At 38.6% G+C, this 25,940-nt stretch overlaps 1 protein-coding gene across 8 annotated transcripts in view; it reads left to right on the forward strand.

Annotated features, from left to right (window-relative positions):
- GRIA4 (glutamate ionotropic receptor AMPA type subunit 4) overlaps nt 1-25,940 on the forward strand; it is a 228,287-nt gene that overhangs the window by 170,842 nt on the left and 31,505 nt on the right. For all 8 annotated transcript variants that reach the window (XR_010070426.1, XM_063330098.1, XM_063330115.1 and 5 more), the window contains exons 10-13: nt 1,369-1,575; nt 8,240-8,610; nt 9,940-10,138; nt 13,860-14,107. Coding sequence is in view for 7 of the 8 variants with exons in the window: in XM_063330098.1 (XP_063186168.1) it covers nt 1,369-1,575; nt 8,240-8,610; nt 9,940-10,138; nt 13,860-14,107 (1,025 nt within the window). In the remaining variant the exon portion in view is untranslated. The remainder of the gene's footprint in view (nt 1-1,368; nt 1,576-8,239; nt 8,611-9,939; nt 10,139-13,859; nt 14,108-25,940) is intronic.

The raw sequence follows: 25,940 nt of genomic DNA on the forward strand, positions 1-25,940 counted from the left end.
ACTGTTCAGGCTTGCCTGTCAAGTTCTTCTCTTGGGTGGATCCACACCCTGCTAATAAGACCTACATATTGGTATCCGAAAGGAAAAATTTACCTGACACACTGAAAAATTTTGGAATCGTTTTTTTCAATCCTCTTATTGCTCATGCAGTGCCACATATCCTCCATTGTTAAACATCTGATAGAGGTTACAAAATTATTGTTGCTTACAAATGATGTTGATATAGTTTCAATGAAGCAGACATTCTCAGACTACATGTTTACCTTTATTTTATTTTTGTATTAATTATGTGTATAGGAAAGGTGTGAATAGGGCAGACCACTATCAAGGTTAGTGTCAAAAAAATAACATTTGCCAGGGCCAGCACACGGAAAACTTAAGTTGCCAGGATTTTGTGATGTAAATTCAAAGAAAGGTTGACATCAGTGACAAGTATTTTATCTAGAACTGGCTATGAATATGAATTATGTGAAGTAATTTAAAATACCACCAGAAAGTATAGCTTTACATAATGATTGCTAACATCTGAATCCACACATATTTTTCTTTTTTGAAAAATATGACCTTGTTTTTCCAATGTGACCTTGATTTCCCAATCACATAATGTTCACTATTGTGCTAGTGTGGTTTACACAGGGAAGGTAAGATCCACTTTTCGAGAAGATTTCCGTTGTTTTCAATGGCACTCACCAACCAAAAATCTTTTGGTACTTCTCTTCCATGCTGCATGTAAAGTCAGTGTCAGCTTAATACCATTCTTGCCCATGCATATTGCTTAGATTCACCCTAAAAGACCTTGCAGAGTCTGCACTGTTTATTCGAAGGGGAAGACATGCATTTCCTCGGGAACACGTATCTATGCTCTCACTAAAGTGTATGTAGCCTCTTAGTAACTATGCATTCTACACCCCGAGAAACCAAATCATTCAGGCCATGCGTCTGAAATTACATAGAAAGTAACCACACTATGTTAGAGGATATGCTTACTTACTGAAGTCAAAAGTGTAAATTATGCCTTGCATTATCCCACAATCATTTGCATTGTATAGGTGCAACCTCTACTCACGCTTTAAATTTTGCATATACTGCACTAAGGTCTTTCATTTAAAACAAAGTAAAATTTATATGCCTTCTTGGATGGATATGTGTTTGTAGTTTTGAAGGTTAATAAATCTTGTGAAATGTATAAGCCAAATTATAGTGTAAATAGTATACCTTTCCAGAAGTTCTATTCGTTTTAATTTAAATGTGTTAATACTATCCATGAACTTTTGATAAGATGTGTGTTGTTCAGTCAGTAGATGAAATGTTACTTTCAGAGTATATTCTGTATACTTCTCCTTTACAGTTCTACTTCTTTCATTATAGGAAGCCCCATATGTTATGTTCAAGAAAAACCATGATACGTTTGAAGGGAATGACAAGTTTGAAGGATACTGTGTAGATCTGGCGTCAGAAATTGCAAAACATATTGGTATCAAGTACAAAATTGCCATTGTTCCTGATGGAAAATATGGAGCAAGGGATCCAGAAACAAAAATCTGGAATGGGATGGTGGGAGAACTTGTTTATGGGGTAAGCATACCAATTTTTGAAGCAGGATTTAATTTATCGTAGTATTAGTCATAAAATGGGAAGTATATGTGCATTTTATTTAACCTTGGGAGTCACAGAAAAGAAACAGAATTCTGTTTCAGATCTCTGTGCTTTCATGTATTTTCCAGAGAAAATCAAATAGTTTAATTCAAATTCTACTATTTATTCAACTAGTACCTTGTAAGATTAGAGCACCCATAGTTTGCACATCCCTTAAAAATTCATTAATTTTAGAACTGATGTTAGAGAGCATCTATTCCTGATACACTGTACAACTTAGTTGGGAAGAATATCACTCATTTATTCATTTTCATGGAATGGGGGACAGATCTTTTAAAAAAAGATTGGACTCTTGATCTAGTTTGAGAAATGGAGAATCCACCACCATATAACCACTACAGACAAGTACACAATTAGGCTATTCAGAATTAATACAGACTTTTAAGATAAACATCAACAATAAAATTTAAGAGCAAACCTGGTAAGTTCAGCAACAGTTATACAGTGATCTGGAGAAGGATTCTGCAGAATAGTATAACAGTTAACAATTCTGTTGAAACATAAAGTTGTAATATTTAATGAAAGTAGTTCCAACAAACCCAAAGAAATAGTATCTGGTGTTATCAGAAGTAGCAAAACTCAGAGCTGTGCTTGCTGATGACTGCAGTTGCTAATACCTGCACTGAGAACAGTTCAGAATTCTTAGAGAAATGTTTAATTTCAGTGATGGAATAAAAAAAAAATCCTAAAATTATTCAGGTGAGAACATTTTCACCAATGAACTCATAACATGCCTTAATCTCCCTATAAAAAACTACCACGTAGCAGTTGGTCCATCCACAGCTTCAGTTTTCACAATTCCAATGAAGGTTAGGGCCACACGTAGCAAAAGCCTAGTGGCTTTTCTCACAGTTCCGTTTCTGTTCCCTTCTGTCAGCTAAGTATAGCTGATAAATTTTGTCCAAGTCTTCTCCGCTAGGATCAGTTCAAGGGACTCCTCAACACGAAATAAGACTGTGTGCCGTAGGAGTGTGGGAAATGGTGCCCCAGAGTTTTGTTGATTTCCCCTCCACACGGGAAGGTTATACCAGCCTCACAAAACCCTGTATGTTGTTGCAAGGTCTGGGAGGAACAGAGCTCACTGGTGTCTTTAAAGAGTGGAAAAGCTGAATGATCACCAAGTATGTATATCCACGTTAGTGGCTTGGAAGGAGCTCAACTCGCAGGATTTTAAAAGTCAAGGTTATTTCAGATTTATTTTATCAAAATGGAGGCAACTCCTTGTCTGCCTTTTAATCGCCAAAGCCATTGCATGGATGTCAATGGCTATGCACTGCTTTACACCAGTTGGTTTTTTAAAACATCTGAGAAATTTTACATATTGTGTGAAAATTCGCTTGCACGGATACAGAGTTTTAATAGCAGAGTTTCAGTAATCTATAGTCTAGTTGAAAATTATAGAGGAAACTTGAAATTAAACTTCAGTTTTCAGGTTGTTGGGTTTTTTTCCCCCTTTTATTTGTCTTGAAAAACTTACCTCATCAAACCCAAACTGCCCTCGTGCTAGACTGAAATACAAAGGGCCATTAGGAAGCTCACACAGAGGTTCATACCAGTACTGGAATGTGACCTGCTGCTGTTAATGTAGCTGAAAGGAACAAAACACAGGCATAAGGAATGTGTTGCAAATCACCTGCATGAAGAGGACGCTCCGCAATACATGGTCAACACTTCGGTTTTTGTAATGGAAAAGAATGAGGTGAAGACTCTTTAAAGGTTTGATGGCCAAATTTAAAAGCTCCTGGACAACCATCCGAATGGGAATGGACCACAGCAGAGTTCTTGGAGCTGCTTTTTTACTGAAAGAACTAACAGAAGTCTGCTGTTTCCCAGTATATATGCTGTACTGTCCACGGGCCCCCTTAGCCTATATCTATCCCAGTATATCATGGTACTAGGGAATGTCCCTGGGCACTGTAACTTCTTTGCCTAACTGTTAAATTGCAACAATGGTCCCTGCTATATTTTTGGCTCATAATTACTCTCCAAAACAATTTCGGAGCCCAGCTGGACACTAGCATGGGACACTAGCAGAGACCATTCCCTATAAGCAGATTGAATGCAGCCATCCTGGTTTAGAGGGTAAATAACTTTCATGGTGGTGACACAGACTGTCCTGTGCCAGTTGGCCTTAAAGCCACAAGCTGCTCCAAGCATGTTAATGTACTTTTACAGGTATAGCTTTAAAGGAAATCGTTCTTCCTGTTAACTTATAAAAGTTTGCTGTTTACGATTTCTGTAGGGAATCCATGAAGAACATCCTCTCTGCAGCTTCCTTGAGTCCTTGCCAGATGATTTACAGAACATCAGGTTCCCTAACTATTCCATATAGAGAAAGCAGAAAAATCAGTCAGCCAGAGACTTTCCTGCAAAGCTGTGCTGTAAGAGGATGTTCATCTTTTCTGGTAGATCCCCAAATCATAAACACAAGTACTCTGAGTAGCTGGCTATGCTTCGAGCAGGGCTTTTTGTAAGCAGCCAGGATTGGGACAGAATTTGCAACTGAATTAGCAAGTTATCTATTTGGGAAACATTTTACAGCTTCTAATTCCCAACCACATTAAAGGATTAACAGACAGTTTTGTGCCGGCCAGTGAGATCGATCCTTTTCTGTGCCGCATGAAAGGGTCCCCTCCTCTCCTGCTCTTTATACTGTACCCCAGTGCCGCTTAGCCCTATCCGTGTTAGTAACAGTGGATGCATTTTATCCCAGGTTCCCTTGAGACCCATATACACCATTGCTTGTTCTGGTAGCTGGACACCTTCAGATGCTGCACAGAGCAGCTCAGGTGTCACCTGAACTCTGTAGCTGATTTTTCCATCATGTCCCAGGGGACACAGTGTACAAAGTGCTGCGGTGTACAGTTTTGCTATGACTGTACAGAAGATTGAGGGGAAGGGAGGGTGTTTATTTTCCTGTTTGTTTTTTTTTTAGCACTGTATTAAAAACTACCAGGAAATCTTGGTCATTTGTCCCTGATCTATCCGAATGCCTGCAGTAGTCCATGTGTGGCTCTATAGCCCTTGATATGAACCTCACAAAGGAAATACTGTCTGGGGATGAAATACCTTTAAGCACATGTTAACAGGTGTTTCCAAATGCACTAACAGTCAGCTTCAATTATTCATTCTCCTGACGCAGAATTCTGCTCTTTCACTGCTTAACAGAAAAGGTCACAACTCATTTCTGTTTAAAATCTGAGAGCCTCTGAAATTGAAATCACTTCCTGCATGATTTTTCACAGATATCCTTGTACCAAGGATAGATTTTATTCACAAGGTTATGATAATATGTCCTCGAAAAGTAAAAGTCTCTTACCATCAGACTCAGTCTTGTCCCATTGTATAATATTGGAAGGATACAGAATCCATCTGCATTATCTGTACTCGTTAGTGGTGCAGCCTTGATTGAAATGCTGTTGCAGATGCAGTTGCTTCAAGTGTAAAGTATGATTAGCCTTTGTCAAAACAGATTTCGCTGGCAACAAAATCATGAATTACTCACAGCATTGTTATAATATTAATAGTTTAAATCCATAATTATATGGTGCACATTAACTGGGCAAAGCACAAATGCTGATGATTACGATGCACAGCTATTGTCATTATTTAGCTTTCAACAACGAAAAGTTGATGTAGACCTTAATGTGGCACACAGTAGCCTTAAATAAATAAAATGATCAGACTGGGGAGGCTTCATTTTTGCCAATTGTTTGGCATCTAATTGTGACCTAGCTGTGTACTGTCCCTTTACATTCATTGGCATGAAACAGGTGTATCTACATTATGAATAATCTGACATTAGATCCCTATTGCAATGAAATGGGTAAGTTCCTATTTCTCCTCTTTAACTACTTAAAGTAGTGTAGGCAGGTAGTTTTTGATGTAGTTCTAGTTGTGCACGTACTCTGTAAGCTTTTAAATTTTTTAAGATTAATCTTATCCAGTGTTTCATATACAATATGCAGTGTGCTAATTAGGTCTTTAAAATCTCCACAATTCGCACTAAAATGATGCTGTCACTTTTCCACCTCACATCTTAAAAACTAACAGCCCCCAAGGATCCTTCTTTTAATCCCAGTAGCAATCTGCAGACACAAAAAATGAAGCATTAGCCAACACTTTTGAAGACCAGTGACCAGGTCTATCATTTACACTGTGCTCCTGAAGATACCACTGTGTGACACATACAGAGAAGATTAGCAGTAATAGATCACAGTTTCCCTGAGTCTTTCAGTTAATTCGTTTCAAGGACTCCACATTAGGTGTTCACAGTAGCTTAAGTTTAGGAATATAAAAAACAATTACTCTAAAAAGGAAGCCATCCTTCTAGAAAAAAGGAGTTTATGAGTGAGATGAAATACAAAAATAGGCAGCAATGCCAGTAGCCCAAACCATCCTACCGTCCTTGGACCACAGAAACCAAATTTACTGTACAATTTTCAGGATATTTAAAAATATATTTTAGATGCTATTTTTCTTCATATAGTACCTGTCTTAAAAAATCTGTTTCAGTCAGACTTATGTAATCACAAGACTTCAAGAAGCCAAATTTTTAAAAATGCCTTGTATTACAAAATTTACATTAAAATTCAGAGAATTTTATCATAATGTTTACCCAAGACATTAGCACCAGAAATGTCTGATGTGCTTGCTTGATTTTAATTGGGTTGCTTAAACTATAATATCTTTACATAAAATTACGATGATGTGTTTGCATCACAACTATTTCAGAATGACAGATATAATCTGATGATTAATATATAGCAATTTTAATACAAATTTGCATTTTTGGGCCAGTGCACTGGGATGAGTCAGTTCTTTTGAATTATTCACAATTATATAGCTTCCAAAATAGGTTTAAATTTTAATTATATTAAATTATTTTGAAATTAAATTCCATAACATATATATAGCTCAGTATAACTTAGTGCATAAAAATAACAAAAACATATTATTGTAAATGCATTTATCTGTTTCAAAGTTGTGATATGGCAAAAAAGCCTACATTTCAATTTCCTTTTTTCTTTATCACACAAGCTATTTGAGTAACACTTGGATTAAGCTACTTAAGCACATCCTTAATTTTCAGCATGTTTTAATCTCATTGAAATTGATGGGATTTAAATATATCCTTGTATATTTTACTGAGTATGAGTGTCCTTAAGAGCATCCTAAAAGGCAGACATGCTTAAATGCTTTGCTAAACTGTGGGCTATGTACTATAACTGAAGATGCTACCCAATAAAATGAATTTGCGTCAACTAAGTATTTAGAAAATAAAACTACAACAGTTCTATTATGGAGATTTATGAACAGCTCTTGATTGTGCCAGTGAAGATGACTGGGCATGGGGTGGGGTAAATGCAGGCAGGTTATCTCATATATTGGGGCCTGAAGCAGAGTAATGCCACTGCAGGAGGCAGGTTGTGAGTCTGCCTTATTTGCAGCCAACACCAAGTGTTCTCAAAATACGCTCAGTTTCCCCCCTTAGCCCATAAGCTGCATAGAAGTCTGTGCTGGGCACAGAGCACGGGCTCTGCTCTGGGAATCCACCGAGATATAGCGCCACATTATGATGAACAGGAGAGAGGTTTCAGCAGCTTCTGCATCTGTTCTTCTCCCACTGGGTGCATCTTTTGTCCCAGTTCCTCTTACAAGTCCCACCTTAAGTACTGTTGTAATGACAGCTTTGGTGTACAAGGCAGGGCAAGGCAAGGAGAAAACCTTAATGTAATGTTGAGTCCCTGATGACAGACATGACCCATTAGCACAGCTGCAGTACCTTAGAGTTCATGCAGACATCATTGTTAGCAGCCGTAATCACCATCACCATCAAAAACAATTCATTCAAGACCGACATCTTAATTCTAAAAACATATTCGAGAAACATACTAAGAATTATTCCTGTCTCTAATGGGAATGGATTCAGCACACTTTTTATCCTTTTATCGCATGATTTTGCACAACTGTTTTCTGTATACTTGCCTTTTTGCCCTGTTATCTAATTCATTCCTAATGAACTATTTTACCTGCAAGACAACTGCATGCAGTTCTGTGGCATCACAGCAATAGTTAATCACCTTCGCTGCTTCATGCTATTTGGAACTTCCTTTAGTCTATGAGCTGGCTTACCTCGAAGAATTATTGTATCTTATGAAAATATGATAATAAACGACTGTTTCTGGGATCTTATAAAAAAATCTCTATACATTCAGTGACAATAGGGTCATTCTCATTTTTCATTCTTCCTTGAATTCCTTTACTTTAAATATAAATTAATATCTAAAATGATCTACCTGCACTGCTGCTCACGTCTATAAGATTTAAGAGTCTTCTCCTTACCAGGAAAATTAAGTATTTCTATAATTCTTTAAAGTAAAAACCTGCAATGTGTATATTTACTAAAATCATATTGAGTAAATATGTAGTCTGTGATAGAAAGAAACAGAAACATGGTATAAAGAACATTTAAGCCACAGTGTCCTGATGTTAATGACATACCTTTGGAATTAGCTGCTTAGCTGAGTGTATAAACCAACTCCAATTAATCTATACATCTATATTTCTTTTTTCTTTATAGAAAGCAGAGATTGCTGTTGCGCCTCTGACCATCACTTTGGTACGAGAAGAGGTCATTGATTTTTCTAAGCCTTTTATGAGTTTGGGGATATCCATTATGATCAAAAAACCCCAGAAATCTAAACCAGGAGTGTTTTCCTTCTTGGACCCTTTGGCGTATGAGATCTGGATGTGCATAGTCTTTGCCTACATTGGTGTCAGTGTGGTCCTGTTCCTAGTTAGCAGGTTTAGTCCATATGAGTGGCACACAGAAGAACCAGAGGATGGGAAAGAAGGACCCAGTGACCAGCCTCCCAATGAGTTTGGCATATTCAACAGCCTCTGGTTTTCCCTGGGTGCCTTTATGCAACAAGGATGTGATATTTCCCCAAGGTTTGTGTCAAATCTTTTTACATTTGCATTTTATCTTCAACACTGAAGCATAAAATCTTCCTTCGTTTATTTTCCTGGCAGTGTTTTGAAGTTCATTCTTTAGGAAGCCTTTTCATTTTTTTCCCTTTCAATAGCTATGATAAGGGCAACAGAGAATCTGCTTTGAATTTCAGTCATTACTATTATTTTACATGTGTCAATGTGCATAAACCGCAAACAGCTCTCAGAAACAGCAGGTGTACGCAGGGGCAATTCCACTGAGTTGACTTCAGAGGATCTGTGTTGTTTCAAAATTAGTTGCATTGTGTTACAATTGTGAAATGCACGCTATTGTGCTGATTATTTGCCTTGCATGAATGAATGTCCCATTTCTGTTCCCTATCAAGTTCTACAGCACTGCTTCCAGAATATGGCTATCTATGAGAGAGAGAATATTTGACTGTTTCTGAGAAGCCAGGCTGTATGGCTAGGCTGTGCCTTACACAGCGGGTGCCTCGGATGTAACATTGATCCCAGTCCTGAGTTTCTCAACCTTTTAAAATGTTCTGGAACTTTAGTGTGCAGTAACTACAACTTCTTAATTAAACATTATGACCCAATTATTCGAACTCGAATGCTTCATTTTAGCCACTAATAGTGAGATTTTGAGTGTGTTCAGCATTGGCCTAACTCTGCTATTATTGATGGTAGCAATAAAACTGCTACTGATTATGGCTGGATGTACATTACTCCTCAACAGCCTTCTCATCAAATTACAGGTATTAAAATGGAAAATATAACTTTTTACTTAACATAAATATCTGTTACCACAAAATGTTTGCTTCTTACATAAGAAAAAAGTGAAAGTTCAAATAAATGCAGTAGCTTGTAGAATGTTTGATAAATTTGGCTGACAGGAACATTTTAATCCTAGAGCCAACATAATCCATGTGCAAAGCCTTTTGTGTCTTTTTTTTTTTACGAAGAAACAGAGAAAGCTACTGATTTGCAGCCACCATGCTTTACTTTTGTCTCCAAAAAGAGATTACCTATCCAGTATTTTTGACAAAATTTTTGCTGTGTTAGGCATTTCCTGAAATAATAACACTGGGATTACTCTTAAAGAGAATTCAAACTTCTGTATGTGCGTTTGCATATTAATACAGTAGACTCTGTACTGTAGGCATTAAGATTCAAGAGAAAAAGCATTTATTAGTATTTAAAAAGCAAATGATCTGCCTCCTATTGACTGCTACTTAATGATACATGTTTCAGCAATAATGGTGCCTTCTCTCTTTCTCTTCATGGCTTAAAAGACAGGAAAATGTGCATTATCTTATTCATGTTTAGATCCCTCTCAGGTCGCATTGTTGGAGGTGTCTGGTGGTTCTTCACGCTCATCATTATTTCATCCTACACTGCTAACCTCGCTGCTTTCTTGACTGTTGAGCGAATGGTCTCGCCCATAGAAAGTGCAGAAGACCTTGCCAAACAAACCGAAATCGCTTATGGGACACTGGACTCGGGGTCAACCAAAGAGTTCTTCAGAGTAAGTTGACACGTCCATTAGAGCAGCTCTCTCTACCACCTGCTCTTGTAAGATGCTTGGAAGGGTGAAATGATGTTACTTTGCAATTATATTTAATAGAGTTTGTAACTCCTGCAATGCTTTAGCTACGTTTTTACCCCCACAACACCATTTATTGGAGTTTTCAGTTATTTTAATTTGTGGAAAGCTTATTGATCCCGTCACATTGGGCAAAAGAGGTGCCCCAGGGGACACTCAAGCCAGTGATAATTAAAGCAGCATTGCACTATTGATTCATCTGAAGCTATATTACTGAAATGATGTGCAGCACTGAAAGCCTATGATGATAGGATTGCAGGTTTTGTTTTTACTTATGGATTTCGCTGTGTGCATTTTGCTTTACGGTCTTTGGGCGGTGGGAAGGAAATGCATTTTTTAATTTGCTGACTTTCGGATGAATAATAAAGAGAAATTATATCTCGGGGGGATGTGGTTGGAGCATTAGGAAGTAGCCTAAATAGCCATTCATATGTCTGTGCTGTCTGTATTGATTACTTCATTTTCATTTGCTCTCCCGTTTTAGTGTGGTTGGTATGTAATCCTCATTATTTGCCAGCTGGAAAACAGGGAGCCTGGACATCACAAGGAGTACATAATAAACAGTCCCTCCTGCTTTATTTCATGTCTCTAGCAGATGAAAGTTAAGCCTTTATGTGTGTGAGTTTAGTGTTTGAACATGGCTCTGAATAAATGCTGTGAGCCTGTAATCCTTCCTTGGAAATTACACAGTTAGGAGCATTATTTATCTGAAAGGTGCAGTTTAAGGCATTTTTAGAAGACAGGAAGATGGAGTGATGATTTCTTCTTATTCTGTAATTGAAAGGGGACTGTTCTGTGTTAGCTACTCCCACGCACCTTGACTGTTTTCAGTTTGGCCAAACTGAACTCAATGAATCATTAACAAAATTATGGATGGGATTTGTGAACTATAGACAGTATCAAGTCAAGGGCAGCTGCTGAGTGACCCCAAAAGGTCTGTAGTGAAATAACCTTTTTTATTGCAAATGATGTCCCTATAGAAGAACTTGCAAATATTTTTCACAAAACAGGGACAAAGGTAAAATATCATTAATGATATTGTATGCACCATTTCTAAAACTATTTTTCACAAACTAGGGACAAAGGTAAAATCCCAGTGACAGACAATATTTACACAAACACTGTTTGCATAATACATAAATGAAGACGTAGACTGAAACAATAGTAGTGGAAGACTCGTTACCCAAGTCTTCCCATATTCTGTGGTTGGAAGCAAACATCATCCGTTTTGGGATTAAAGTAATGTGTAACTTTTCTGTTAGTGATTACTGTCTGGATAAAGAGGAGCCTTCGGGACATTTTCACATCATTTGATCTTTTCTGATCAAAATGTCAGAAACTCGAACAACTATTCAGTCTGCTTTGATTCCAGATTGAAAACAGGAAAAGGAGAAAGCCAACATAAGGAAGATGAAGACTGTGATACTATTAGCCATTTACTTATTACCTGTTTTGGATAGTGAGAGTTGCATTTTCTGAGCTGCTTACTCAAGAGGAAAAGAACTTAGTTTTAGCAATCCTACTCAGAAAAGCCCTGAATTAAAATTATCCTAGCCTGGCTGACTGCAAGGGAAAGCTGCAATGTTTCCTCATATGATAATAAGGAATATTTGTTGGTTCGCTCTTCGATTTTCGCTCTGGATTGACATGTCGAAATTGAATGTTAACAAATGAAAGCTTGGGAGAAGAAAATGTTCTTACAGAGCAGATGCCTTGTTAGACTTGCCATGGTTTTTTGTCTCTTGATGGGCAAGGAAACTAGATCCTAAAAAAGTAGATTTAAATGCAACCTTTTTCAATTGATATAGAGCATTGTTTCCTCTTACTAATAGAACTATTTTATGTGTTGCATGTTTTTAGTTTTGAAGGAAAGTGACCTATTAGATGTTTACTTTATAAAGAATCTGATGATGTGCATGTTAAAAAATAAAAAATGTTTGGAAGTGAAGGGAAGTAAATATTCTTGAAATGATGCCTGATCCATTAATGCTCTCTTCCATTTTTTTCCTGTCTGTAAATTTAAATCCATGAAATTACATCAGTGTCAAGCAAAAAGAATACATGGGTGGCTTAGCTTATGCTCTGCTCTCAGCCACTATTATGTAAATGGGAAGTAGCTGTGACTACAGTGGAAAGAGAGGGTGACAAGGCAGGATGTGATTATGGACATGCACAGCTGTTATTAATTTAAGTTTTATTATATTTGACAGAAAGATAAAATGATGCATACAGACAAGCTAAAAAAGCAAGGATAATTTATCATGTTCTGTTATATGGTATTTTCATTGAACATTTCTGGTTAAACACCACTTACTTTCAAGTTAGACCAATCATCCAGTAATTGGTAAAAAGAAGTGCTTAAGGGAAATTACTGTTACCTATTCAAAGGCTCAGTTGCAGGCTTTTTTAAAGCCATTGTCAATCTAAATAATACCTAGATTATAGGATTTGATATTTAACTATTCTAAGGCCCTTTGTTTTGGGGCTTTATAATAATGAATATTTTCCTGGAGTGCTCAGCACAGTGTAGGAATGGGCTCGTAGACCAAGTCTTGCTTAGCTAGAAACTGCTGTTGACTCAAATAAAAGCTGACTTGAGCGTTGGGTTAAAAAGTCTTTTTGGCAGCATGCATAAGAGAAGACAAGTGCCATCTGTTATTAAACAAAAACACTGTACAGTGTACGTATCCCTGTTGCTGGGGGAAGCAAAGGAGTTGTTGAATGAATCTAATGACCATGAGAAGCTTCTCAGCCTGACAGCATTTCCTTCCTTCCTTCCAATGAAAATTTTTATTTGTTTTTATTTTTTATTAATTTTTATTTTTGCTTAAGTCTTTACTTGTGATTACACTACATGTCCCTGGGCAGGAAAATTTCCAACTAATGCACTCTAAGCCGTGAGTTCTTGCACATTCTTTGAGCAAGCACATTTCTTACTCAGTTACTTGCAGGAACAGAGTCTTTACAATAAATCCACTGATACTGTGATTCTAAAAACATACCTAATACTGCTTTAAGATAAATGCTTAGGGCATTTTGTTTCCTTTAGTAGTATATTTGGTCCAATTTTCTGTTTCCATCTTTTATTGTGAACCATGTCTTGAAATGTTGTGCAGCCTTTCTGAACGTAAATTGAATGAATTCTGGACTCTGAATATTTGAAGCAGAAATCTTACTTAAGCTTTTGTGTTTTTGATGGTGGAAGAAGTGGGTGTTAGAGCTGAGAAATGCTTCAGGATTCAGCGCAGTATTTACAGGAGGATTATTTTATTGTTTCTCTTTCGCATACAGGTTTATTATGGATACCTATTTCATACATAATTCCCTAAAACACACTTTACAACACTTTGACTGTGTGAACTGCCTTTATCTAACAGTTAATTCAGGGCTTAGCTTTGCAGTTTTATTGTGACTGCTAGAGGCTAACTGGACCTAAAAATAGTATCTGATTTTATAGTATTGATACTGTTATTTCTTTTTTCTTTTAAAATAATCATGGAATTCAGAGAAAGCCATTATCCAAGTATGATTTTCCCAACCACAGTTGTTTGAAAAATTAAGTAGGACTGATTTTATTTTGAACAGTGCCATTCTGAAACGTAGCAATGTTCTTTTTCTCTAACTTCTTTTTGATTTTCTCCAGAGATCAAAAATAGCAGTGTATGAAAAGATGTGGACCTACATGAAATCAGCTGAGCCATCAGTGTTCACTAGGACTACTGCAGAGGGAGTAGCTCGTGTCCGCAAGTCCAAGGGCAAGTTTGCCTTCCTGCTGGAGTCCACCATGAATGAATACATTGAGCAACGAAAGCCATGTGACACCATGAAAGTGGGAGGAAATCTGGATTCGAAAGGCTATGGCGTAGCCACACCGAAGGGTTCTCCATTAAGGTGGGTGGAATAGTATAACAATATAAAATGTGTTGTTATAGTATTCCACCTTCCCTGATGTCCCTGATATAGCTCTTTTTGTTTTGTGTGTGAACATGGTATGTTATTTTTCTTTTCTTCCATTTCATTTTTTTTTGATCAACAAAGGTAAACATTTCTAATTGTAATATGGATTTAGCAGCTACAGTTGGCATATCTTTCAAGGCCATATAAAAACCAAACTGGTTGAACACTAGCTACTTGAAGTCAGCCTCAATAGAGTTGACATCAGCTGTTCTATTTCATCAGCTTTTCTCACCAAATTCAACCCTTTATAGTAGTGTTATGCCTACATTGTCTGCATCAGTATCTGCATCAATAATATGCCTACATTTTATGTTTTGTTTATTGATCTTGGCTGCTAATTTCTGAATAAGAAGCTGCTTGTAACATCTTTTTTCAAATGTCATCACTTGGAGGCAATTAGTCCTTCATTAAAGCAACTTCATTAAAGTACTTTTTAGTAAAGCACCTTCTTATTTAGGAAAAAAAAAAAGTTTGTGTTTCTAGCATTATGCATTTCAGTACTGCCTTCAAACTCGCCAGTATTTTCTTTACCATGGTATCAGACACATTCAGTCAAGGTCTTAATTCACAGGCAAAACATCATTTGCTCTTCACTCAAATTGTCAGGGAGACAGAAGTAAAGGTACTAGTTCTGTGTTAAAATTGGCAGTACTTACCATTATGTTGTCTTTAATGTTTAAGGCAAAGAAAAGTTGCCTTTTTTCCTCTGGTAGACTTGCCAATTTTCTTCAAACCAAAAGAGCAACTCGCAGATCGAGGGAGTGTGGCCTGTGGAGTCTTACAGCGATAGGGCGCATGCGGGCGGGAGAGAGGGAATGGCCCACGGAGCAACCAGCGCCCCACTTGTCAAATTTCACCCATGTGCTCATCATAAGGGATTACAACAGGCTCTGATGAAATAGATTCACAAAGGAAGCGAGTTGAAGGGAGGAGTTGCAAGTGCAGATGGGGCCATAGTTCTGTGCAGGAAATAACTAAGGAGGTACCTGTCCACATCCATGACCGCAGAGGAGACATCATTACCACTATGCAGATAGCTTGGCTCACTCTTAACTCACCAGTTTAACCTCAATAGCTTTAACTGTATTACACAGATGGGAATAGGAGTATCATCAGAATCATTTCCACCTGCAGCAAAAGAAGATTTGTATGTCCAAAGGAAAATCAGTGATTGAATATTAATTTTTGGTCCTTAACATTCAATATTTGAATGGATTTAAAAACCGACACTTTCACTGATGAATAAAGTAGTACGAGAACATAAGGACATGAGAGAGGGAAAATAACAACAATAAAAATATAAAGAAAAACATGTCCAGACTCATGGGGCTGTTAAAGGTAGAAAGCAGCAGATAATAGGAGAGGCTGATGTATTACCTGGGTATATTTTCAAAGCCCTTATTTTTTATTTTATATATCTAATATATTCCTATCTCCTTCTCAGTGTTTCAGACAACCTAGAAGGTTGGTAGGCAGCACTGCAGTTTAGTGGAGATGTTTTCCCGTAGTAAAGAAATGCCCATTGCTGACACAGTCATGCTTTACTGTGCCAAAGCTAGGGCAAACTTTTTAGGAATCACTTTAGCTGCTGTAATATATATCCCAGCAGTGAGCTGTTTGCTCTAAGCATGCGTTATGGTGCTCTTCAGTCCCTCTCACTTTTTTCTGCGGAGTATCCCAACACCACCGACAAGAGACAGCCTGTTATAATGAGCACTAGTAGACAGTGGAAGTTGGTTTGTGTCAAATTGGGGTATTTCAGGTTTGTTCAGTTGGCTAGATAAAAATATCTAGGAGTAATAGGGACAAGACATAAAGCAGTTAGAAGGAAGAGGGCCTAGTAAGATGGTTTAATAAGAACAGAGAGGAAGAGCACAACCACGGTTGTAAGCATCAAGTGTGAAATCCTGGTTCCGTCCCAGCTGAAGACCAAGCTGCTATACGTTTCAGTGAGGCCACAGTTTGGTCTAACTGCGGGTCAGCAACTATCATTAGGGTGATGTGATCAAAAGCATTTAGTTTTTCACATCCTGCCTTCAAATGTGTTTTGAAAAGGGGAATACGGGAAATCCTACCCAACATGAAACTTGGACCAAATTTTCTTTCAAGCTGTCTCGACTGGCTGTCCGCGTCCATGCCTTTCCCGAGCCTGTTTTTCACATGTGCTAAGCTGCTTGTTCTCCTTCTGCACCCCATTCCCTCTCCAGCCCCAGTGACAAACCTTGGGCAACATGTCAGTGCTGCTTACCTATTAAAAACATTAAGCAACACACTTAATGTTCTGGACAAAAAGAAAGAACAAGCAATACCTCGTATTCGTACCACCTCTTCCATGTGTGTCTATAGACAGTAGTACTTACTGAAGAGGGGAAAAGCTTCCTACCCCTGTGCTTTTGAACAGAAAAGACTCAGCTGTAAATTTCAACTGCATGCTTCAGTATTTCCTGAATTGTTTGAAACTGTAGAACGTGCTGGTTCTGCTAATTTGACTGCATCCCACTCCCACGTGGTAGTGTTTCTGTTACTGATCAGATGACTTATGTAACTGCTGCCTGCACAGATAATTGCAAATATTGAACATGCAGTTTGAAATCCATGAAGGGCAGACTAGCTAAGCTCATTATATAAATTAGTCAAAAGACATAATTTGCTATGGGAGTTGTAAATTCTATATTTTATTTAATAATCATAATTTCCTATTTGAGTTATGTGTAGATCACAAATTACTTGATGTAGTTCACAAATAATTGCAAATAGCTTATAAATGTTAAACATTCACACTCTGGTTTTGGGCTGTTCAGGACTAGGGAAAAATATCAATTTTTTCAAATGAATTATTCATATCAAATTATTCACTAAACTCTTTGAACACCTATTTCACTAGAGATATTATAGTGTTAATCCTCCTCCTACTTACGATGATTATAAATCAGGAGTTTTTCATTGGAAATGTAGTAACAGCTGCATACAATTGATGTGAGTGTATGGAGAGCCAAACCATATATTTTTACACATCTAACACTGACAGAAAGTTGGGTAATCTAAATTAGACTTCTTCCTGTAGGGTAGGACTAGCGATGGTTCCCTGCCATCACATCACTGGGCTCATGTTCATGACAGAGCACATACCCATCACTTCACTCATGCAGATGAAATCCACCTGTCAGAGTGATCCAGGGACTGGTCTCTCTGTTGCTCATGACCCTACACATGAGCAGGCTAGTGGATTTTAATTTGAGACTCTTCCTTACTGGGTTTCATGCTACACTCCTGCAGTGTTCAACCAGTACCTATTGGCTAATTGGAATGATTTATTCTCAGTGCTGGTGCAGTATTAGGATTCATGCATATCACTGGATGGAGGAGAATGGGAAATGCCTGATGTGTGTTTCTTTTATGCCTACCGGGCAGTACCACGTTACACATCATGTGTGTCTCCTTCCGTCCTTCCTTTTCAGTGATATTCATTTCCATATAATGTTGTAAAGACTGACATATTTGAGAAGGAACATGGGATTGAGGGCAAAGGCTCTCATCACAACAAAGTTTGAGTTTCTCTCATGGCGCTACCCAGCTGTCTTTACTGTTCCCTCCTCCTACCACGGTAGGTATCCTTCCAAAACTACTGTGTAGTAATCAGTGTGAATTAATGCGTTTTCTTGTCCGAAGGTGGTGTTTTCAAAGGTGGTAAAGAGCGTGCTGCTTGTCTGCTTAGTAGGACCTGCCTTTGTAAATATGTTGTCATTAGAAGATGTTCTCGTGGCCAGACTTCTGGCCATTGTGGATCCCCCCCCGACTCGTCTGCCTTGCCACTTGCAGTAATCTGTGTTTCTAGAGGGCAACACCTGGAGATCTTGTACTATGCAAATCCTATGCCTTGCATGCCTCTGCTTTTCTCTTTTAGATATGTAGGCATCATAAACAAGTTTGAATAGTGATGAACATGAAAGAGTTCTCCACTCTTAGAGGTAATGAAAAAGAAAGTAGGGGCAAAGTTGTCTCAAAGGTACCCTAAAAGGTTTTTCTACTTTTTGTACCTTGAAGTTGTTTGATGCAAAGCTGAATGATAGGTTGAGCTAAAAAACGAGGAGTTGCCATCATTGTTTCTGTGACCCCATGCACCAGCACAGGTTGGGGGCTGACCTGCTGGAGAACAGCTCAGCTGAAAGAGACCTGGGAGTCCTGGTGGACAACAGGATGATCATGAGCCAGCAATGTGCCCTTGTGACCAAGGAGGCCAATGGCATCCTGGGGTGCATCAAGAAGAGTGTGGCCAGCAGGTTGAGGGAGGTCATCCTCCCCCTCTACTCTGCCTTGGTGAGGCCACACCTGGAGTACTGGGCCCAGTTCTGGGCACCCTGGCTCAGGAAGGACAGGGAACTGCTGGAGAGGGTGCAGCAGAGAGCTACCAAGATGATTAGGGGACTGGAACACCTCTCTTATGAAGAAAGGCTGAGGGATTTGGGTCTGTTCAGTCTGGAAAAAAGACGGCTGAGGGGGGATCTTATCAACACTTATAAATACTGAAAGGGTGGGTGTCAGGAGGATGGGGCCAGGCTCTTTTCAGTGGTGCCCAGGGACAGGACAAGAGGTAATGGGCACAAACTTGAGCATAGGAAGTTCCACCTAAACATGAGGAGGAACTTCTTTCCTTTGAGGGTGGCAGAGCACTGGCACAGGCTGCCCAGAGACGTGGTGGAGTCTCCGTCTCTGGAGACATTCAAAACCAGCCTGGACGCGTTCCTGTGCAACCTGCTCTAGGTGACCCTGCTGTGGCAGGGGGGTTGGACTAGATGATCTCCAGAGGTCCCTTCCAACCCTATGATTCTATGATTCTATGACTGTTTTAACTAAGGACGTTTGGATGTCCTGTCCTGCAGCTGACAGTATGCAGTGTGGACGCATGAAACCTGCTCAGATCATGAGTGTCTGGTGAGACACTTTGAGCCCAGCCAGATAAGTGTGGCAGGATTAGATCTAGACAAATAATAAAAAACTGTTGTGAACAGGTGTGTTGATGTATTTTAGAGACTGGTGATGTCTGTTCACCAACCTGATGAAATAAAGAGGTATATTAAGTTCCCACTATTGTAATTACAGCTAATGTTTATAGATATGAACCTAGGATTCTATATTTAATTATTCAAGTCTTTATTCTTTTTATATAGTAAAAACGTAACTGCACTTTGACTTTAGGAGGAATTGTTTATGGTCTGTGGAGGAAGGAGAAAAGGTCCATATGGTGATATCTGCTGGCTCTTTGCAGTGTGACAGCTGGTGACGTGAACTGACTCTTTACACCGGCCAGGTCTTTATCCATTCTTTACTGTGTTTGTATTAACATGAGGTGGGAAATGCATCAGTGAAGCAGGTGATGCGGATGTAATTTTCTGAGTATTCTAGCAACTTGTGTGAAGTGCAAAGTACAACGTACGTGAAGCTATTGATTTTAGTTTCCATTCCTTGCAAGGGAGGAGTGCCCTGGAGAATGCTTGAAGTGCAAAAGGCATCCAACGGTACCCTGTCAACATCTTACAGATTCTCCTGTTTTATATAATTGTGCAATACCTGAAAGAGATTTACCATAGAAGTGAGGGATCTGTGGTGGAGGTAACCTTTTCTTGACAAAACCTGTGAGTTTGTGTGAATAAGGTAAAGATCTATTATGAAGGAATTCTTTCTGTGCATGGTCTTTATAAACTACTATCTTGATCTCAGTGACTTCAGCTAGTCCTTGTTTTCCCAAGGTAGATCTCTAAAATAGCCATTCTTTCATTGCTTTATTTCAATGTGGTACGATGGCTGACAATATTGCCTTTGTTTTTCAAGGATTTATCCAGTGTGGTCCCTTCGTTAGAATTTTATTGTTGAAGGAAAGCTTATTTTGGTAATGCATGTACGTCAATACAAAATATTGGCAGATAGATGGGATATTCCCTATTATTTAATTTTTTTTGTTGCATTTTTCACTGACCTGAAACAAGTTTGGGAAAATAAGGGTAAATCTTATAGCATAATTTCTTCCGATGGGACCATTAAACTTTTTATTAAATTCTGTCCTTGGTGTTTTTGGAGACCAGAATATAAGGAGCTTATCGTGGAAGGAATTCCCAGATCGTCTTTCATTGTCAAAGCTGTTTATTGCGAACTTAATACATTATGCTGAGATATACCTCAGTTCTCTTTTTACCCTGTTTTTGTAGATCAGTGAATTGACAATTAACATCAAGCTCCATGGGAAAAGAATCGTAATTGGTACACAGTCACCTATAAGGATAGATAAAAAACTTTTCATCAAAACTTCTTGCATTCTCTGGTTTCTTATGATATTTATAAAATTGGATTAGTGTGTACAAAAAAAGTCTGTGATATTCACAGATTCCCTTGGAGTAAGAGCAAAACTAGGAAAGAATGTTTGAGCTGACCAACCAAATTACTTACAGAGTCAAAATTTGCTTACTATAGAGAAGTTCTTTCACTAGTGTTTTTCAAAGGTTTTGTGCTGCAGAAGTCCATGAATCTTCACAAAAATAGAATTTTGCCATGAGTGAAGCTTCCTTGTGCAAATTGTGTTGTATCATAAAGTAAGCATTTCCCTGGACCACTCTTCAGTGCTCCCTATGTCTTCAGTTTTCAAAGAACTTCCTAGATTTTTATTTTTTGAACCGATGTCTTTGATGTAGCTATTCTAACATGTGGTCTTTCTGTGCATCTGGGCGGCATTGTTTACTCAATGGTGTGTTCCTGTTTCTAGAAAGGCAAAGAAATAGGCAAAGTTAATGTACACTTGGGTCACCATGGCGAGGTCCATGCCCTACGTGCTTTTGAGCGTTCTGGCAATTCAGAGACAAGAATGGGTATTTCCTCTGGTGGCTAGCTGTCCTCCAGCTGGCAACACTGGCATCCAAAGACCTCCCCAGATCATTCTAAAGATAAGTGACCTTCACAGTGAGGGGAGATGCAGAGGAAGCAGGTCCGATTTTTTTTTTTCACATTTCTCTTTTCCTGCCAGAATGCTTGGTCTTGCCCATAATCAGTGAGTTATCCATAGAGGCAATAATTGCAGCAAAGCACTGAAGGAGCTAGAAATTGATGTTATGTGTGTTTGATGTAGAGAAGATACAGAGACAACTGGTGAATAATGGAAGTTTGAGGATAAAAAACGAGTGTTGTGACATTACTGAGATGGACCTCTATTGTTTTAAAGCAAGGGGCGGCAGAGAAAGCACAAATCTCTGCGTAGTTATGGGATGGTCTGTTGGTATTTACAAGAACAGGATTTTAGTCAGGAGTTTCCCGTACCAGGATTTTACAAGGTCATTTATTTCTGTGATACAAAATGTTTTGTAAACTAGAATGTGATCTATAACATTTTATGCATATTGTAAACATTATCCTGTTTGACTGATGATGTAGATCATACTGTATGACTTTGCATAATATTCTTCCCTTCACTTTAGGTATAACAGGGCTTGAATTACCACCCCATTACCCATTCGGTGTCGGAGCTTATAGCCTGGACTTTTCTCAAGCAGGTCGGATCCTTCAGGGCTTGTTGGGTTTTCTGTCAACTAAAAATAACATTTACTAGGTAAAAAGGCAGAGAGTGGGCCACTGCTTAGCAAGGAATATAAAAGTCAGGGGTCAAAAGAAGATCAGTGAAGAGAGAGCCTGGTAATAATGTTAGCAAGTTGTTCTTTAAGCTGAGCCTGGGAGACGTACTTAGTTTCAGTTACCTGGATTATTTCTGTCTAAAAACAGAATGTCTGTTTTAGAAGTAAAACTAAAGCACCGAGAACAGAGATCAGATCAGATCCCAGTTTATTCTGTTTCACAGTGATGCCTATTGGATTAAATTTCTCATTTTTCATCAAGATAAGTGTCTTCCCCATATGAAAAGAGTGCTATAAAAAAAGAGGAAAATTTGACGATGGCTAATGAGGTCCAGTCAAGATGTATGAACAAATGTATTTAAGCAAAATCTACTTGGAGCAGTTTTGCCCTTTCTTGCAATTTTTACATATAGGGGCAGGAAATTGTAATGATCCTGATTTAAGTCACCAAATTGCAGTGAAGAACATTGTTATTGGCAAAGTTTCTGATACTTGTATTTTTAGAAGAAAACAATTCATTACTGACCACGATGCTGCACTCACTGAATTTTCTTTGTCCTGGGGAAAAAAAAAAAAAGAAAAGCAAGCATCATTATATCTTTCAAGTACTTCAAAGAGCCATCTCTGATCTACCTTGCCCCGTAGAGCCTATTTCTTCATTGCCGCTTGCAGGAAGTTTTCACCCTCAGACTTCGGGGGGGGATTCATAATTGAACAAAGTTCTCTGTGCTCTGGAGGAGAGAGCAAAAGTCACAGGAGTTTGTTCTGTTGCAATTTGGGTTTTCCTACACTACAAATGACATTAGAAGCCACTGACAGAAGGCAAAGCTCTTCCAAGAAGCCCACCTCCCATTTTGGTCGCATCTCTCTGCTAGTGTCATCCTACTCCTACTCCAGGAAAGATCACAGGATTTTAGTGAGAACAGTTGTGAAACGAGGCGGTTCTCAGCAGGAGTGAAAGGACAGAGCATGGAAAAGCAATAAAATATGGCCTAGAAAGGTAATTTTTTATCTAAACATTGCAATGGCACTAGGTATTTTTAAATTAGCAGTATAATCAGTATAAAAGGTGAAACTACCATTCTGTCTCTTCAGATTTAGCATTAGCCTAACAGCACAATGAGCCTTTTTTTTTCTTTATTTTCTTTTTTACAGGATATTTATACAAGAGCTTTGTCCTTTTGGTATTTAGTGTTTACTAAAGGTGAAATTTCTGTTGTGTCATATAGAGGCATCGTTTGAACCAGTCCATGGTAGTCAGCAGCAGCACAAGTTTTACAACAGGCTTATTTTCTACAATCAGAAAGAAATCAAGGCATCAAAACCAATCATCACAGTTCTTTTTTTGTTTTTCTGCTTCAGAAATATTTGAATGCAAATAGAGTAGGAGCTTCACAATATGAAATCTGTTCAAATGAAATCTGTCAGGCTGTTTACTTCTCCATCAGGTAAAAAGGGGCATATTTTTAAGTATAACCAATGCACTTCCCTAAATCTATCAGTGAAGACCAGAATCTCACAAAAACCTGATAGCATTGCTATGCACACATCTTACTGACTTTCTGGAGTTTGCCAAGGTTTGATAAGCAGTAATCCTCAGAGTATGCCAGCGGGATACAAAAGGGCTATCATTGTTTCCAGATCTATAGATCCTCCGAGGAACAAACTCTGCTTCTTGGCACTTCAGAAATAATTTCTTCTGCCCTTTTCCCTGCCATTTCTCCAATCCCTCGTAAAGCAGCTCAGCAGAGGGCAAGATGCAGCCCATTATATTTTAACAATGCAGCTCGTTATTATTTCTCTCTTCTCTTTTCGTTACAACTCTCTGGCTGTTTAGGTGTCAATTCCCAGGAAACTGCCAGGCTTCAGAATATGTACTTATTAAGGTCACAAGCCAGCTACCCTTTGAAGTTGATGGTACAGTTCCCGCCAAGTAAAAGGCCTATCCCACTAAGATAATAATTGTCCAGGTAAATTGTAGGTAGACTAAAGCAAGGGAGCAGGCCACTGAAAGGCATCTCAGCAGCTTGTAACAATAGCTCTCTGTGGAACTGACATTTGGGGAACAAATAGCACCTGAATAACAGTTGGCGATTAATCTGTGTGATAGTTGCAAAACTGCACATGTCCAATTGACAGTATATACTAGATGGACTCCCGAGAGACACTCAATGTCCATTTAGTCTTTATGCAGCCTTGGGTCTTGTGAGAAATCCCAAACCAAAAGTAGGAAAAAAAGTTTATTTTCTCTCTTGTGGAGTTTCTTTGAGCTGAGAACTGTATGTCAGACCAGCACGCTGTGCGACAGAGTAGGCATTATGGAGGAAGTGAACATCCTAGAACGAAAGGTGAAAATGTTAACAATGAAAAAAAGCACAAAACAAGATTCAGGAAACCTGGGACTGACACGCAGCTCCAGCTCCAGCTCCAGCTCCCTGGGCAGTTTTAATATAGCTTTTAAGCTACTGCGTACCTTGGCATGACATTCCAAAATGCAGCTATTGCCCCACGTCAGCAAGATATTCCCAAGGTGCTCAGGTTCCAGATAAAAATGGCCGTATGTGCAGCTTGCTGAGCAACACAAGTTTAAAAGATTGTGTGAAAAAATGGTGACTTGTGGTTGATCCGTAGTTATTTCTCTGAACAGGTCTGCCTTATGTGTTGTAGGAAGTAGGGTCAAAAGCACTGCTCTTAGCTACCTCAGCTAGAAGCCTTACTCCCATTTTCTGTCTTCCTTACCCTGCTTCCCATTCCAATTAAGTCACTGAGTAAGAGCTTAAATCAAAGCTGAGGAAGGATTTAGCTCCTATTTTACTATCTTTTAGCAATCTTTTAGCAAATCACATGATGCTGAACAATGCTGTATGCTCTTTTGTTGAGTGAGACTCTCTTTTAACAGCTTTCGGCAGGATTGTCAGTTCTCTGTAGTCAGAGTGAACTTTTTTAAAAACGGAAAGTGAACTGGGCGAAAGTGGTCCAAACCTGACCTGATAGAGACCTGTTTTATAGTTACACAGCAGTTATTTCTTTCTACTCTAAAAGAACACACGAGAAGAATAATCTGCCTCCAGAACACAGAGAAAACAGCTTTTTTTTTTCCTTCCTCCCTCTCCCACCACCACACGTGGCCAGGAATAGCATCTGTGTGCAGGAAGATCCAGACCCCTTGCATCTTCTGTTACTAGCAGCAGGGACGACCGAGGCCTGCAGGTGAGGGCAGCCCCAACAGCTGGCAGCCCATCTGTTACCTCCAGAATAGACTTCGTCTATACATAATTACACATTAGGCTCTTTCGGATATATTGCTTATATGGTTCCATCTAGTGCAGCCAAAGTTTGCAACGGTGGTTGTCATAAGAGAGGCTTTTACATTTAGAATGAGACCTTTGGCTTCCTTGGTACGGATGCAGGCACCTGTTTTTGCACACAGCCATGTGGAAATTCTTTTTATAGCATTTTATGCTGTGTCATTTTTGTGTTTCAGATCTATTTTGGATCTTAAAATTCTGAGTCAATAGAAAAATTATCGGACCTGGTTGGAAATCTGCAAGTTATTTCCTACAGAACATCTCAGCTTTTTCTAAATAAGTCAAATCACCCAAATTTCAGTCTAAATGCAAACATTACTAGGCAATTTTTCAGATTTTTACATTTTCAGTTTTTGATTTGAAGGTTTACACAAAAGCTCTTTACTGGTTGCAACACAAACCAGTAAGAGCCGGGATGTAGGCTGATGCTCATTTCTTTATTCGTTTTAAAATTAAAGAGTTTATGTCTTTCTGTGTGTAAAGCTGTGGGACCAGCCTACATTTAGACACTCTGTGCTTTCTAAGATCCATTGTCTCAGGTTTTATTCAGCATATGTTACTATTTTAATTATATTCTAACATCACCTGCTAATGATTTTTTTTTCCTTTAAATCCACATGAACGCTTGACAGTTGGTTCTGGTTGTGCAAAACTCAGGTTATGAAAGTGTAGTTGAAAGGGAACAGAAAGTCATCGCAGTTTCTTGAGGATTTAGGAGTTGTTTCTATCACAGTTAAATAAGCAGGCTGCTACTTTTGGCATCACTTTTTAGATAGTGGGCAATTATCCAAGGCAGTTCCAATTAGAGTGCTTTTAGTTCATCCAATTTGTAGACTAGAAGAGAAG

Source organism: Chroicocephalus ridibundus, chromosome 1 (assembly GCF_963924245.1).
Source record: "Chroicocephalus ridibundus chromosome 1, bChrRid1.1, whole genome shotgun sequence".
NCBI lineage: Eukaryota > Metazoa > Chordata > Aves > Charadriiformes > Laridae > Chroicocephalus > Chroicocephalus ridibundus.